Raw genomic sequence first — 15484 nt, 5'->3', positions numbered from 1 at the left:
TCTTTGTGACCTCATGGACTATAGCCCGCCAGGCTCCTCTGTTCATGGGATTTTGCAGGCAAGAATACAGGAGTGGGTTGTCATGCCCTCCTCCAAGGGATCTTTTTCAACCCAGGAATCAAACCCATGGATCAAACCCATGTGTCTTCTGTCTCTGGCATTGGCAGGCAGATTCTTTACCACTAGCGCCACCTGGGAAGCCCTTATCCCACTGCTAATCCCTGCCTTGATTTACCTGTAAAGTGAGATTCCCTGGAGCCATCAGTGGCTGGTTGGGACTTGAACTCAGTAACTCAGGTATCTCATTTGACGGTCTTTGGTGGAAGCCTCGAAATATCAATAAAAAGAGGGGCATAGCCAGAGCAATCTTTTTGGAAGAGAGTATGATGGCATTGGAGACGTGTTGCCTAGCAGGCATGCTATTTTTACCAAGATGGCATGTTACAAGATGAATAAAAATAGCAAAAGTTTTCTGGAAAAAAAAATTGCTTTTACTCACACTTTCTCTAAGCTTGGGAAAATATTATTTGTTCAGATCAAATAATAGACGCAGATGGTTTTAATTTGAACTGACTGCAGGACATAGATGGATATTATTGGGGACCAGAGTCCATCCCCTCATTCTGGTGTTCTTCATCTGACTGTTTCTTTAACTGAGCTAAAAGTATTTACGGTAGAGGAGACCTGGATGTCAGGTTGCTCAGAAATCAATTTGCCAATGTCTATTTGAGCTCAGATCAGCTGAACTGAACTAGAGATGTAACTATTCCCCCGACTTGTTTTCCCAATATTGTTCTTCCACATAGCTCCTATGTGACTTTGAGCAAGTCACTCCACTCTGAACCTCTTGCACAATATAATCACAAAATTCCCTTCTCCTCTAAGACTTTTTTTTATTATTCTTGAACCTGCCTGGTTCAAGATACTAGCCTGAAATGTCTTTTGCTTCAGATGACAATTTCTTATTTTAAATCAATTCAGAAACCCGTGGGCCCAAGGACAATCTCTTTCACCTGGTTTCTGTTCCTGTAAGTGACACAAACCCCAGATTCTTAATAAAACAGTGACCATTCCGCAGTAGCGGTTTCTGGACCACGATCCTTGGACTCCAAGGATCTGCCATCTACCAGTTGGGAGACCACTGGCAAATCACATAAACTCTTAGGGTCTCAGTTTCTTTATCTATAAAATGGGATGACATAGATTGGGCTGCTACTCAGATTAGGATGAAATTTGGGATCCACTTCCTGGCCCATAGAAAGTGCTCATTTAATTCAGCTATTCTCCAAGGAGATGAACAACATCATCTTTTCCCTCTTAGTTGTAGTGTATTTTAATAATTCTGTTTGGAGAATTTCAGGAAGGTCTTGGGGCATGTTGGGATCTATGTTCAGGATCAATGGTGTGTGCTGAGATCCAGACAAAAAGGTCTTAACTTGCTGTTGATTAAGGAGAAGGGAGGCTTAGTTTCCCATGCTGTCAATGTTGCAATTTTGAATCCCAAAGAGTCATTACAAATTTATTTTATATATCTTGCTCTAAAAAGCATATGATTTCCCCCTTTCTACACTTAGCCAGGGATGGCATGTAGAGGTAAATTTGGGCATTATTGCCTTTGAAAGAGACATTTGAATCTGGCTCAGCTTTCATCAGAGTGGGGAAATCTGCCTTCCCTCTAATTGCTTCCTTCCTTCTAAGACCTAAAATTTCCTTGGCACTCTCCTGCTACTTGCAAGGGAAAAATCAGTTTTACCTTCTCTTCAAAGTGGGCTGTGCCTTAGTGGACCTGTCTACACAGGACAGAGAAGTCCCTAACCCTAGGAATAATTTAGATCTGCAAGTCCAGCCCTAAAGGCGAAGCCACCTCACACTGCCTTCTGCCCGCTCCCGGGAAGGCACTGACGTGGCAGACACGTTGCCCGCCCCCCCAGCCCACACCCATTTGGGATGACTTCATTGCCCAGTTGCTTTCCTGGAATTCTCAAGCCCGAGATCATATTCCCCACACCCACCCCTGGGATCTTTTACATTGTCTTTTGGATCCTCTCTGTTCCCCTTGCTAAACAAAGAGAAATCCAACCGGAAAGACTAGAAGGGGTAAGTGGCTGATGTGGTGGAAAGGAGGGGGCAAGGGACACTTTGCAGCCCTCTGACTTTCCCTAAATTGGCCAATTTCACATCAATAAGTGCTTCATCCATCACCACCACCTTTCAGGTGATTTTCTGTGATGGAATTTCGGGAGGGGAGGCACTTAGCATCTTATACACAATTCCTTTACAAAGTCAGTTTTTCCATCATCAGGCATTCTCAGCGCTCAAATAAAAACAGGCAGAGCTTGCTACTAAAATAGCTCTTTTTACATAAGGCCCTGCAACTCAGAAACTCCTTTCAGGGACTTATATACTTTCTTGAGTCAAAAAGAAAAAAGCACACTAGACAGACTTCTAGTCCAGTGAGGACTTAACCTCCCCCATGAGGGAGGAAACTATACAATTAGCTGTCAAGCCTGACTCTGCTTCCTTGCTGTTTGACCTTAGGGAAGTGACCTCACCTCTCTGAGCACCCTTTTTATTTTCTATGACATGGTAATAATAATAATACCCCATCGATTGCCTCAAGGGCCAAATGAGGATGAGAGTATTTTGGACACTGTCATATACTTTATAACAAAATATAAGGGATTAAGAAAGGGTATGGTATAAAGGAAGTTAATCACCGACTTTAGATGACTCTTGCCCCTCTCATCTTCTTTTTTAAATTACAGTTGACTTACAATGTTATTAGTTTCAGGTGTACAACATCTCTTTTTTTAATATGGAAGAGTTCTTAATAAGAACTAATAATAAGTATAAAATTCTAGGTAATTAAATATTGCATCATAATTTGCAATTTTTTATTTTAAAGTGGAATATAAAATGTGTATTATGGTTAATGGCATCTTTGCTTAGTTGAAATACATTGCATATATTTAACACAACTCTTTCTCTCGTTCTCTCTCTCTCTATATATATATATATGCTATAACTTGCTCTTTTCACTTAACCTTTTATGTCAGTATTACTGCAAATCGACCCAAGCCAATCTGGCCACTTGGCCTCACACAGCAAGTCAGTGTCACCTGCTTCATCCTTGGTTAGGTGTATAATTGTTCCCTCTCAACGAGGGGGAAACTACATAAAACATAAACATAATGCACTTGTTTTAAATCAAAGGCTCTTGATATGGATAGAAGGGGCAGAGGGCAATAGAAATTGCTGGAACTGACATGGCTTGCTGGGCTCTGAGCTCCCCAGCTGCGTGATTCAGCCTGGCCTTGCCTCCTCTCTGGGAATTTCGCTATCCTCGGTTTGTTTTTCTGCTCTGCGAAAACGAGAGACGCCACAGTTCCTGAGTTGCAGGGATTGCTCTGAAGGTAGAGTGCAAAAGGGAGTGGATGGCATTCAGGCAGGAGACAGGTCAGGACCTCAGTTTGAGGGCAACCTCCCCACAGCTCGCCCCGGGGCTCCGGCCCCAGTGTCCTCACCTGGAAAACGGAAACACTTCCCAGAGTAGGTGGAGGAATAAACAAACTCCTGTAGGTAGTACCTGGTCCGCACACCTTAATGCCGGGGCTCCGGGTAAATCCTTGGCCTCTGGGAGGCACTATTGTCTCGTTCTTCTACATATGGGCTGTGGAATTGCCGGGTCGCAAGGTCGCGTCCCAGGAGGGCCAAGGCCTACCTTTGCCACCTGGGGAACATTAAAGAATAAACCTAAATTCCCTTAATTCAAATGGAGATGGTAACACCTCCCAGACAGACGGTGGTGAGACTTCAAGGAGTGTGTAAATCGCTGAGCACCAGTGTCTGGCACTTGGGATGCTCTCAATAAAAGGGGACTGTTATTATCTGCTTGGCTTGCTCCTCGGGGCGTCGAGGTGTAAGTTTAATGACGGGGAAGGGGGTGGGAGCGGGATGCGGGGCGCCTGGTCGGCTGAGATGTCCTGGGCCAGAGCGGGCCGGGCCGGTGTCAGCGCGCATTTATTGATGGCAGGTATTTGGGGAGTAATTGAGCGCGGCGGCCGGCCCGGGGCGAGAGTGGGCCTCCACGAGCAATTAAATGTGATTAGGCCGAGACCTTCGGGATCCAGCTGGGTGATTGATAACCCGGCCGCATTCCTGCCGGGCCCGCGACATCAAACGGGCGGCCGGCGGCGGGCGGGGCGGAGGGGCTGAGCGCGGGGACCTGGCCCTTCTCGGCCCGGCGCTGCCCTTCTAGCCCGAGACGCCCACGGTTCCAGGGAGAAGCCCAGCGACTTGCCCTGCCCCCTGCTCAGGGGTCTCTTCCTTGCTGGCTTGCCAGGTGCAGCAGGGGCGGGAAAGGCACCGAGGGGAGGTGGTGATCGGGAGCCCCCTGAGCGAGGCGAGGCGTCCGCAGGAGCGGGGCCAGCGGGTGCTGGCGGGGTTCCTGCAATCAATCGGGCACAGAATCGCTGGAACCGGGGAAGAAAGAAGTAAAACAGAGAACGAGAAGGGGACAAGTAGGTAGGAATAAGAATAAATAGAAAAGGAAAAACTATTGAGAGACACGTGGAGGAACAAAATGACAGAAAAGTGAAGACAAGAGGGAGAAAAGAGGAAGTTAAGAATGAGACCCTGAAGAAGAATTGTATGGACTGAAGATAAAGGGGAAAAAAATTAAAAAGAGAGTGGGACAGACCTGAAAAAGATTGAAAGCAGGTGAATAAAAGAGCAAAAGAATAAAAAAAAATAAATAAAGTGAGGAGTGGGCTTAAGATGGGGCATGAAAGTCAAAAAAAGGGGCGGAGGGAATAAGGGAGATGAAGATAACATGAATTTGAGCAAACTCAAATAATGAGATAGTGAAGGAAGGGGAGGCCTGTTGTCCTGCAGTCCATGGGGTCACTAAGAGTCGGACACGACTGAGTCATTGAACAACAGCAGCAAAGGCAACTGGAAGCCCAGAGGCAGCGCTGGCCGGGTGCCTCCCTCGCTGTACCTTCACCCCCACCCCAGCCCTGCCTCAGTCTCAGCCAGTTCTCTGCCTGGAGCTCAGTGCTGCCTGGTGCCTGGGAGAACTGGCATGTGCCCCCAGCAGCCTGAGTCTGGCCCAACCCTAGCCCCAGGCCAGCTCCTTGCCCCTCCAGGCTGGACGAAGGGCAGCTCCCCCCACCGCAGGCCCAGTGTGAGCAGAGGGCTCCCTGCACCCCAAGTCAGGCCCCACACACCATAAATCACAAGTGGAGGTGCTGGGGGGTTCCCGGGGCTGTTGTCATCGTTATCTCCGGAGCCAGGGCACAGTTTCTGTCTGTGCTGACTCCACAGACAGGATCAAAACAGCATGAAAGAAATCAGAGCGAGAACGTCGGGCGGCGGGAGCTGGACTTCTAAAACCCCCTTCCGCCCCCATAGGCTTCAATATTAAAAAACCCCCTAGGAGCCTCAGACACTGTATTAATTAGTGCAACCACCCATGAAAAGTTGGGTTTGGAGCGGCATTCTTTGCCCTGTGTGAAAAACCAAGTCTAATAAACAATTGTTAAGTTGGCCTGTTGCCGCTGGTAAATTACATAGCATTAAAAAAATAATGCTTTTCATATTAGGCACTAATTAAAGGTTGGGACAGCTTTAAAACAAGAGAGGGAGGGGGGAAATCAAAGAAAATATAAAAATGTTCTTTCAAGAGTTATGGGAGGTTAATAAAGTAGGTCTGTTAGAGTGAGCCTACTTTGCCCCTAGCTACAGCCAAACTGGAGCCACCACAATTGGGTCTCAATAAGATAATGATATTCCTTTCTCTGCTATTAAAAGCCTCCCAGTGCAAACTTAAAATGATTTATTTAATTTAGGAAATTATGAGGTGTAACTTCAAAGCCCGAGCCGTTAGTAATGGAAAATACCAGGTTGTTTAAAATTATAATAATAATTGTTTGGAGGACTCAGGACATCAAAGTGTTTTCATCAACAAATGCAGAGGGGTCCGGAGGAGGTTGGAAAGAGTCAGAGGAGGTGGATGGAGTTTGGATTTGATTATTATGAACCTTATCAGGGCAGGATTCAGGATTCCCGCAGCCTGGTACTCTGTTCTGCTTTGAAGCAGGCTATTTTGGAAAGTAATTTTACTGCTTTTTATTTAGTTCCTAGCAGGGAGGGAGGTGAGAGGGTTGTTGGGGGTGGGAGAGAGATGGAGGGGTCCAGGAGTTGACAGCAGACTTTTCCTCATTGCTCTCTGGCCGATTTCATTGATTTCATTAAGGAGGCCTACAGCATCACCAATCTTGAGATTTCTTTTTTTAACTTACATTGAAGGGGAAAACAGGCACAATCAACTTCACCAACTGGGCCCTGTGACTTCAGGGAGGGGTGTGTGTGTGTGTGTGTGTGTGTGTGTGTGTGTGTGAGACGTGGGTTCTTTTATAAATGAGGTTTATGTTTATTCCAAACCCAGCAGTGGAGAGGGATTGGGGGTGGGGAGGTGGCCTCTCCAACCCGTGGCAAATGAGCGGCTTTTATAGCAAAGAATGGCCGTGGGAGTTTTCATTCGGTCAGACAAGGTTCTGCTCAAAGGCAGGGATCCTCTTTTCAGTCGGGTCAGGCAGACGTTTCACCAGCGCCTGCTCTCAGCCAGCCAGGCCTTTGCCGCTTACCTCCTGCCGGCCCTGCTCCTCCCCAGGGCTGCAAGGGGGAGGAGGCTGTTCAGGCTGAGCCTCAGGTCCCCTGTGATGGAGAAGCTGGCACCCTGGGTGAGAAGCCCCTTACAGCAATGAGGGGTGGGGAAGGAGATGCAGAGAGGGGCTCCAGAGCAGGGCTGTGCTGGGATCTGGGCTGGGGGGTCTGGAGGGCTCCCTAGGGTCCTTCATCCCTCAACTCCTCTAAGACAGGTCCTTCAGGGCCCCCTTTGCCAGACTTCACCTCCTCCAGGCTCATACTTTGGCCTGAATTCTGCTGGCCCCCTTTATGGACTCTGGGACCTTAGTGAGCCCCTGAGCCTCAGTTTCCTCACCTATAAAATGGCATCAATAATACCTCCCCAGGGGGGTGTGCAATGACTGGATGAGATGAGACAGAAGATGCCGAGTTCCATACTTAGTAGGAGCTCAATACATAGGATTCCTTCTCCTTTCCGTCCTCTCTGCTTCCTGAGAGCAGAACCGTATTGCTGGGAAGTTTTAGATAAAAGCCTTAAGAATTACAGGAGGGCGGGTGGAGCTGTGTGCCAGTCTCCCGACAGCTTAGGCGACTATGGCCAAAACCGGCACGCGGACATCTTCGGTTTTCATTTCCAAGGCGCGCTGCGCGGGTCCTTCGTGACTCGGGGCCCTCTGTCACCGCAGGTTGTTGGTCTGGTCCCTGAGACGCCTGGCATACCAAGCCCGACATACTCAGGGACTCTGGCGACTGCCAAACCTAAGGCGGGGCCGGCAGTTCGGAGGGAGCCCCAGAGCACCGCGCACCGGCCGGCCCCGCGGACCTCTGGCCGCGGTCTGGGCCCCTGTAACCCGGCCACGTCCTCGACTAGGGGGTAACCCCATCCACCCAGGAGCTCTGTGGTGCATGTATTGGAGCCTGAGCAACTCTTTTCCCCTGTCCCGGCCTCAGGTTTTCGCTGGGATTTAGGGCGATTGAGGAAATGCGCAGGCGCTTAGACGGTTTCCAATCCACCCCGCTGACCACGCAGGACGCAGCCCGGATTCTCCGAAAACCACTCTGGCCCGTGACCCCCTGCTCTCCGGGGCAAGCTGACTCTTAACCCAGAGGCGGCAGTGTCTCCGGATCCCCCATCCTGGGCTGAGGTCGCCGGAGGCTAGGGTCTGAGATCCCCCGGGAAAGAAGCTCGATGGGCTGGTTCATTAGGGACCCAGCTTGGCGGCAGATGACGAAACCGGGAAGGGCTTCCGCCTTCAGAAAGCGCATCCCGTAAATGAGATGGCCCAGCGGGATGGCAAGGGCACACGTTCGGGGAGATTTGAGACGCTCTTGCAGATCATTCCAGCTCCGGAGTGCAGTGGCGGAGCTGGGAGAAATCGGTCAGACCCCAGCTTCGGAGGCGATCCCTGGGTTTGGATCACACTTCGCAGAAGAAACTCACCGCCCGACCTTGGGAGCCTCTGCCCGACCGGAAAATGGAGTTTCCGGAGCCCACCTCTAAACCGGGTGTGGCACAAAGCAAACGGACGAAAGCGCTAGTCTTAGTAGGCGTCAGGTTCCAGTCTCCTCACCTCAGTCTTCGCACCACCGTTTTCCGCTCCCTTCCGACTTGTTCCCAGGGTCACCGGAGCCCCTCACCCGGAAAGAGCCCTCGGAAAGGTATCATCAATGGCTACTTGGTTTCTTTGTGCAACAGAAAGCAGAGTTTGATTCTTCCCCGCTTCCTCTACCCATTACCAATTTATTTTCATGGTGATGCCTCAAAACCCAAGCCTGACCCCCGTTCCGTAGCCAGTGGAAAGGCAGACTGCAAAGCAAAGGGCACTTGAATGGACTACCTTCCCCCTACAAACCGAAAAGAGCATTTGTTCGAGATCGATCTCCTTGGAAGGGAGATAGGAATGGTAAACGGAATGTGATTTGACACAGTCCTGAAAGGGCAACAGGCATCCATCTATCCTGCACCCCATCCCCCAAGTGAATGCATCCAGTTACCATCTCCATTTGCAAAGAACTATATAGGTCCGTTCCCTCAGCTTGTTTTGTTTAGCTGAGAGATTTCAAGTTCAAGATTTTTCCCTTGAAAAACCCCTGATTCTGGCCTATCCCTGGGCCCTGCCACTTCTAAGCTCATCTTTCACTGATTTGAAAAACTCCTAATAGCAATTTTCCTTGAGTAACACAAGCTGCCAAAGGAAGCAGTTCAAAGTCTTTTGCTGTTTTCAATGGACTTCCCTACCCCAGGCTGAATCTGGCCACAGCTCTTGATTGATTCACATTAAAATCATCATAAAAATCACCAGGCCCCCTCCCCCATTTGGGTGGCATTTCTGGGTTAAGTCCAGCTAAAGAACACAGAGCGCCTCTTAAAAATAATTGTGACTTTGGACAGACTTTACTGCAATAAAACAAACGTTTAATTTAATTCAGAATAAGAGATAAGAAATAACTCTTCAATAAAATATATAAAATTATACAAGGCACCCTTTCAAAGGGATAAAGGTATACTTGGGACAGGGAGGGGGTGCTGGATAGAAAGATTAAATACCAAGGAGCTATATGGGCTGTCTGACAACACCATTTTTTATCAAGTCAAAACATGGCTTTACCCTCTGCCCCCAATATGTTAAAAAGTATATAAATTTTTCTAATAAGTTTAGCACATACAATAGGTACATACAGAGAAAGCATGATTTTCTTCTTTTTGGATCTATTCATTGCTCAAGAATATTTAGCATATAGACAATGGTTACAAGATACTCATTTTTTTTTTTTAAAGCAGAGAATTAACTACATCCCTCCCCCAAATTGCCTTTGCAATGTGTGAGGACTGACATACCCAGTGGTTCACAGAAACCATCAATTCCTCCCAACATGCTTTAACTTTTCTCTCCCCAATTATCTGAAATGAAGTTAAGCAACAGCCTTGAGAGGAATTAGGAAGGACCTCCGTTTTCCACCTTACCCCGGAGGACTCTCAGGATTCTAATCTTTTATTGATCTTACAAAAACTTTTAATAATGTGTAATAAACAAGGTGGAGAGGGGGGAAAAATATAGGGCCAAATAGGGTCATGTCTAGTGAGTTTTCGATCTATGTGAGTTTTTAATGCACATGAAAAATGCAAAAACATGGTGTGTCCCTTCCCTGGGAGGAATCTCTCCATATCTACTCCTTATGCAAGTAATGTCTAATTCTAACGTTTGTTTTCCATAAGCTAAAGTCAGTTATTCCATCCAAATCACCAGATTTCAGCAATTTTAGCAAATAATTTGTCTCCCCCATAAGAAAAAAAACAACAGGTAGACTTAAGCAGTATCTTTTAGGAAGGTGATATATAGAGAAAAAAGATATATATATATATAAATTTTGCCTTTCAAAATAATTTGATTTTTATGTCTGCTGTATAAAAATGTATTATATTTTATTATATATATATTTATATATAAAAACTGTCAGAGCCAATCTTTTATGAAAGGGGTAGGGGGCGCATCTGGCAGATTAACCAAGAAAACAGGGCTTGGGTGTCTCCAGTCAAAAGAAGCAATTTGAACTATGTCTGTGGCCCTGTCGACCTAGCCGCTGAGGCTGAGGGTGGTGCATGCAAGGTTTGTAGAGCGGGACTGTCTTCTTGGAGAGGGACGGGGGAGGCTTTTAAACAAACATCCATCCCGGAGTCTATTGAGCTGGTCTTCCTTAGGATAGGTGGTACATGCCATATCCCACTGGAGTCGCATAGAGTCCGACGGGCGGGATGGGGAGCACAGGTCTATGGAAAGGGTAAGATGCACCATATAGAGATGCTGCTTGCAGGGGAGAGTTGATGGGGAAAGGGAGGCTGAAGCCGGAGGGCAGCATAGGTTTTGCAGCCATTTTCAGCTTTTCCAGTTCTGCCTCCTGCAGTCTTTTCGCCTTGGCTCTTCGGTTCTGGAACCAGATTTTGACCTGGGTCTCTGTGAGGTTCAGAGAGCTGGAGAACTCTGCCCGCTCTGCGATGGAGAGGTACTGTTTCTGGCGGAACTTGCGCTCCAGAGCGAGGAGCTGGGACGTGGTAAAGGGTGTGCGGGGCTTCCGATTGGTCTTGTGTTTCCGCAGGGTGCAGGTGGTGGGGCTCATGTGTCCTAGGGAATAGAAATGGAGAGTGAGTTAGCAAAAGAAAGTGGCTTTGTCACCAGGTATGTCCATGTGGGAGGGAGGGAAGGGCTCCTCTTCATCATTCAAAAAGGAACCTCAGTGAAAACCATGTAAGGTTAATGTGTTTTTTGGTGGTGGAGGGTCGAGAAGGACCAAACTTAAGTGAATTTGTTGTTTTGCTTTAAAAAATTGAATCTTTTTACAAAAAGTTGGGCAGTTAAATGGTGTCACAGAATTTTCTATATGGCAAACAAACAGCATTAGAGATCATAAAACATGAACACATCCCTGATATGCCAAGAGAGCTGAGGGTTCTCTGAAAAACAAAACCCCATCTCTTCCTGGTGACTCATCTTAAAGGGGTCCCCTCTCTGTACCAGGAAATGTTGGGATTGCATCAGCATATTTATGAAGGATAATTGTGCCGATAAGGTCTGCTGTAAATTAATAGCATCTTTGGATTGGGGAGCAGCCTCATGCAATAAACAACCACAGAGCTGTCATTCCCTCCAGTCTACAGATTATAAAACCTGAACATCATTTCACAGATCTGGATGTGGGATAACTTTCTTGGCTGGGTGCTTCTGTAATATAAACTTTACAGAAGGAGGGAAAAATTAGCTTGCCCATAAATGTAAATGTCAGGGGAAATCATACTGCCTCCTGAATTGAGAGCATGTGATGACATCTTAGTCATCTCTCCTACCCATTCTATGGTTTGGAGCAAACGTGTAAATGATTAGCTTGTTGCTGGCATTTAGAAAGAAAGAATAACAAGCAAAATAAAGGTATGCCAATGGCATCCAGACTTTACATTTAAAATGGATTCAATTATAGGAAGTCACAGGACAGAGCATCCTTGTGATTCCATAGAATCAACTAACTTTGGGCTTTTCCTTAAACGGAATGGGGCCAGGGTGGGTCGGGGGGGGGAGCTAAGGGACAGATGCTAAAGAATTCATTTTCTGCATGTGGCTTTTATGAGCTATGCTAATTTTCCAAATGCAGCCACAGTAGTAAGTACTCCAAAGGGAGAATGTTGCATTTCTTGTTTAGTTACTTTGGTGGCCCAAGAAAGTTTACACTTCATAGTTGAGGGTGACACAGCACAAGTGCCAAGCCAGCCTCCCTTTCCAACGAGAAATGGACTTGTCCTAATGGGACATTATTAAGCATCACTTTAAGTGATTACAAAAGAGAGGTAGTGGGTTCTGCACTCAATCAAAAACCAGAAGTCTGGGCAACGGATGGATGAGCAACTACCACAGGAGTGCATACTTCTGCATATGCTAATCCCTAAGTAAGCCAGAGACCTAGGGGTGCCTACTTCTTAATTTGCAAATAAAATAACAACAGAGGCTCAGAGATCTGTGAAATTCTCACTCTTCAAAGACTTGACCGGGCTGCTTGGGAGAACCCAGTGGTCACAGCACAGACACCAAGCTTCTAGAGTCTACACTTGCCCCTGTTGAAAGGAACTCCGTGCCTGGGCAGTCATTCCGCTGATCCTAAGGGCTGCATTTGAATTATGAAGTCCAGGAGATGGGTATCTTGCGGTATATCAAAGCTATAAGGCTATGAGGCTTCCTACCCAGCATACTACTCCTCACCCTCCCATCCCCACTCCATTTTAAACCTGAGGAAGGATGAGATTATACAAAGCAAAACAGCATCGGTCCTACTGCCTATGAATAACAAAACCCGGCCTGGGTAAGTGGCTCCCTCCTGCCCCAGGCTCTGGCCCTAGGCTCCCGGAACCCACTGCTTCTACCACAGGGATCCCGAGGCCATCTCCAGGCCTAAACCACGACTGACCCACTTTTTGTTTTAAAGTTAAAACAAACTTTAAAGTTTAAAGTTTATTTTAAAGTTAAATCCTTTCTCATAATCTCCGATTTTTCTCATGAGAAGGCCACATCCAGGGCTGCCTTACCTTGGGCCCTGGCAGGCATATTTACAGAACTCCAAGAACCTAAGTAAGTGGAAATCTCTGACCTCTGGATACTACTCCCTGTAAGGTCTGAATCATTGATGTGAGGCTGGGAATTGACCCAGGCCTATGAATACACAGACACTCAATATTTGTCAAAACAAATTAAGTTATTTAAAGTTTCTGAGCCTCTATTTCACCATCAATAAAATGGGTAAGTAACACTGATCCTGCAGTTCAGAGTACCAAATTTTAGAATGCCCAGAGTCCTGGGCTGCCACCAGGTAGGTGATCATTAAATGTCCCCAGGCCTTTCTTGTCAAGCCCAAACTCGACGTGTGCAGATTCCTCTGAACTCTGCTGAAATGTCCTCATCTGTTACTGGGAGGCTGGCTTCAGCCACAGAGATCAGATAAGATAATACGGTGAAAAGTGCATAAAGCACTGTGCAAACTTGAGGTTAAATTCTTTGAGTCCTTAATCTCCACGCCCTTTGAATCTTTTGGAGTTTCTAACAGGGTGGAGAAAGACGCCAGAGGGGACCGCCACTGACGTCTGGTTATATGGCCTTGTTCTGTTCACAAAATACTTGTTTCTGAGTTTTCCCAGCTGATGGAAATAGGGTAAAATGTGCTGCTCCTAGCTTTGGGAAAAAAAATCCCTCCGCAGGCCCCTTCTCTCTCACTTTTCCTAGAGGTACAGTGAGGGCAGAGACATCTTAAAGGTCAGGAGATATAAGTAAAAGGAGCTATAGGAAATGAATGGTTTGTCCAAATTGCAAAAAATACCCAAGGCCCCCAAAATAGATGTAAATGCTGGAAGAGAAATCAGCTCTCCTGGGCCTCTCTGTTCTTCCTTATTGGCAGGAAGCGGGGTGCAGGTGTTTCAGCTTTTCCTTGGTCTCTCTGGGTAGAAGGATCAAAGGTGGCCAGGGCTAGGGCTTGGACACCAGGGCCCCTTGCCCAATTCTGCCACTGTTGGTGACCTGGCTGAATCAAGTTCAATCCTCAAAGTCTGGGTGTCTGAAAACTGAGATAACCACAGGTCCCGGGCTTCTCCCCACACTTCGAGGTTCCAGCGATGACCGGGATATGGTGAACTAATAAGCATCACTTTGTAAACTCAAGCGCTGCTGGAATGCTGTTAATTATTACTCTGAGCCAAGCGGAGCCCCACGCCGCTGACCCCAGCCCGCTCCCAGCGAAGCGACTTGCCGGCCGTCGGGAGATACTTCTCGCCCCATAGGTCTCTGCCGCCATCCCTCCGAGGGATCGTGCTTCGATGCCCCAGGGACCAACGGAAGATGATCACTGCTACCCCAAAGTCCGATTAGATTTTAACGAGCTCATCTTTAAAATGAGGGCACACCTCGCAGGATTGTGAACTTTGAAAAACAGTAAGGCACTCCACTTCTCCCTGGTATATTTCGGATGCACATTAAACGAGAATCCTTCTTCAACTCCCTAGACTGAAACCCCGATGGACAGTGAGAAAAAGCTAAGTGGCCTGAGCGCAGGGCTGTGGGCTAGAGAAAACGACAACCGAGCGATCCCAACCCAGCTGGGTTCACCCTTCAAAGACCAGGGAGTTGGCAATTGTATAGAATACTTTGTGTAGCTGGGGGATCCCGAACACGCGCTGCGCGGCTATCACCCAGAAGGTGTCTTGGATGCCGCTGGACTCTGGGGATATTAAGGGGCCAAGACCTTGCAATGTTTGCTTTAGGGGACACAGTACAGGGGGGCCTCCGTACCCATAGCTTGGAATACTGGCCCCTAGTTCCCTCCGGTACCCCGCGCACCCCACCTACTCCTGGTCCCGGCTCCCGCAGGGACTCACTTGGCGGCGGCGAGTATCTGCCCGGTTCCTGCATCCACGCCGCTCCGTCTTCTGAATTTTCCGACTTGACCGAGGCGGTCTCGAAGGGTTTGACCAGCGGCCCGGGGCTGTGAGCTTCCCGGACGCCGTGGCCAGGCAGCAGAAGCGGCCGCAGGGTGGCCCCGGCGGAGGCGCTTTCGGCTGGCCGCGGGGACGTCTCCTTGGGCGGCTTCTTGTCCGACATGAGCGCCTCCACACTGAAGGGCAGGCTGGAGACCTTGACGCGGCGCTCCTCCGCTGCTCCTTCGGCGCCCCCAGGCCCCGGGCCCGGTCCGGCCACCATCGCCGGGCCCTCCTCATCGGACGAAAACAGGTCATTGCCTTTGGACGGAGAAGCCATGACTTCTCTGCCCTACGTAGCTCCGGGCGCGCGACTCCGCTGGCAACCCGGCAGCTGCGACTCAAACTTTTTTGGGGGGGAGACGGGAGGGGCGCGCCTGGAGCTGTGCCTTTCCTCCAAGGGGAAGTGAGAGACTGGGCTCAGCCAATCCGCGCTCGCCCTGGCGCTGACGCCACGGATGCTAGCCTCCGATTGGTTCTTCCAGAAGAGGCTGGGACTTTTTTTTTTTTTTTTCTGTTTGAAATAAATTAGGAGTTAATTACAGGAGCAGTCAGCAGAGTTGTTATTAGGCGATCCCTCAAGGGTTATAATCACGCCAAAACTGAAAAGTCTAAGGCGTAATTAAGGCCGATTATTTAAAGAGGAAGTTCGCCGAGTCCCATTTCTTCTCTCTTTTGACCCCTCTTTTAAAAAGGTTCTCCGCTCCAAAACACGTTTAAAATCTGCAACAGACATTGCAAAAAACTTTGATGAAGCTCCTACTATGGGCCGAAACTGGGCTAACTTAACAGTTTTCCGGGTCAGCACTGAAAGCAAGGGCCAGCATCCCTGTT

The 15484-nt window shown here is 48.1% G+C and overlaps 1 protein-coding gene across 1 annotated transcript; it reads right to left on the bottom strand.

The window, feature by feature from the left end:
- Window positions 1–10048: 10048 nt before the first annotated feature.
- MSX2 (msh homeobox 2) lies at window positions 10049–14939 on the bottom strand. The gene is made up of 2 exons (NM_001079614.2): window positions 14552–14939; window positions 10049–10769 (listed from the first exon to the last, which is right to left on the bottom strand). The coding sequence occupies exons 1-2, from the start codon at window positions 14928–14930 to the stop codon at window positions 10345–10347; spliced, it is 804 nt and encodes a 267-aa protein (NP_001073082.1). The 5' UTR covers window positions 14931–14939; the 3' UTR covers window positions 10049–10344.
- Between the last annotated feature and the right edge of the window lie 545 nt (window positions 14940–15484).

This window comes from Bos taurus, chromosome 20 (genome assembly GCF_002263795.3).
Source record: "Bos taurus isolate L1 Dominette 01449 registration number 42190680 breed Hereford chromosome 20, ARS-UCD2.0, whole genome shotgun sequence".
NCBI classification, from domain to species: Eukaryota; Metazoa; Chordata; class Mammalia; order Artiodactyla; family Bovidae; genus Bos; species Bos taurus.
This window is presented reverse-complemented; position numbering and strand designations above follow the sequence as displayed.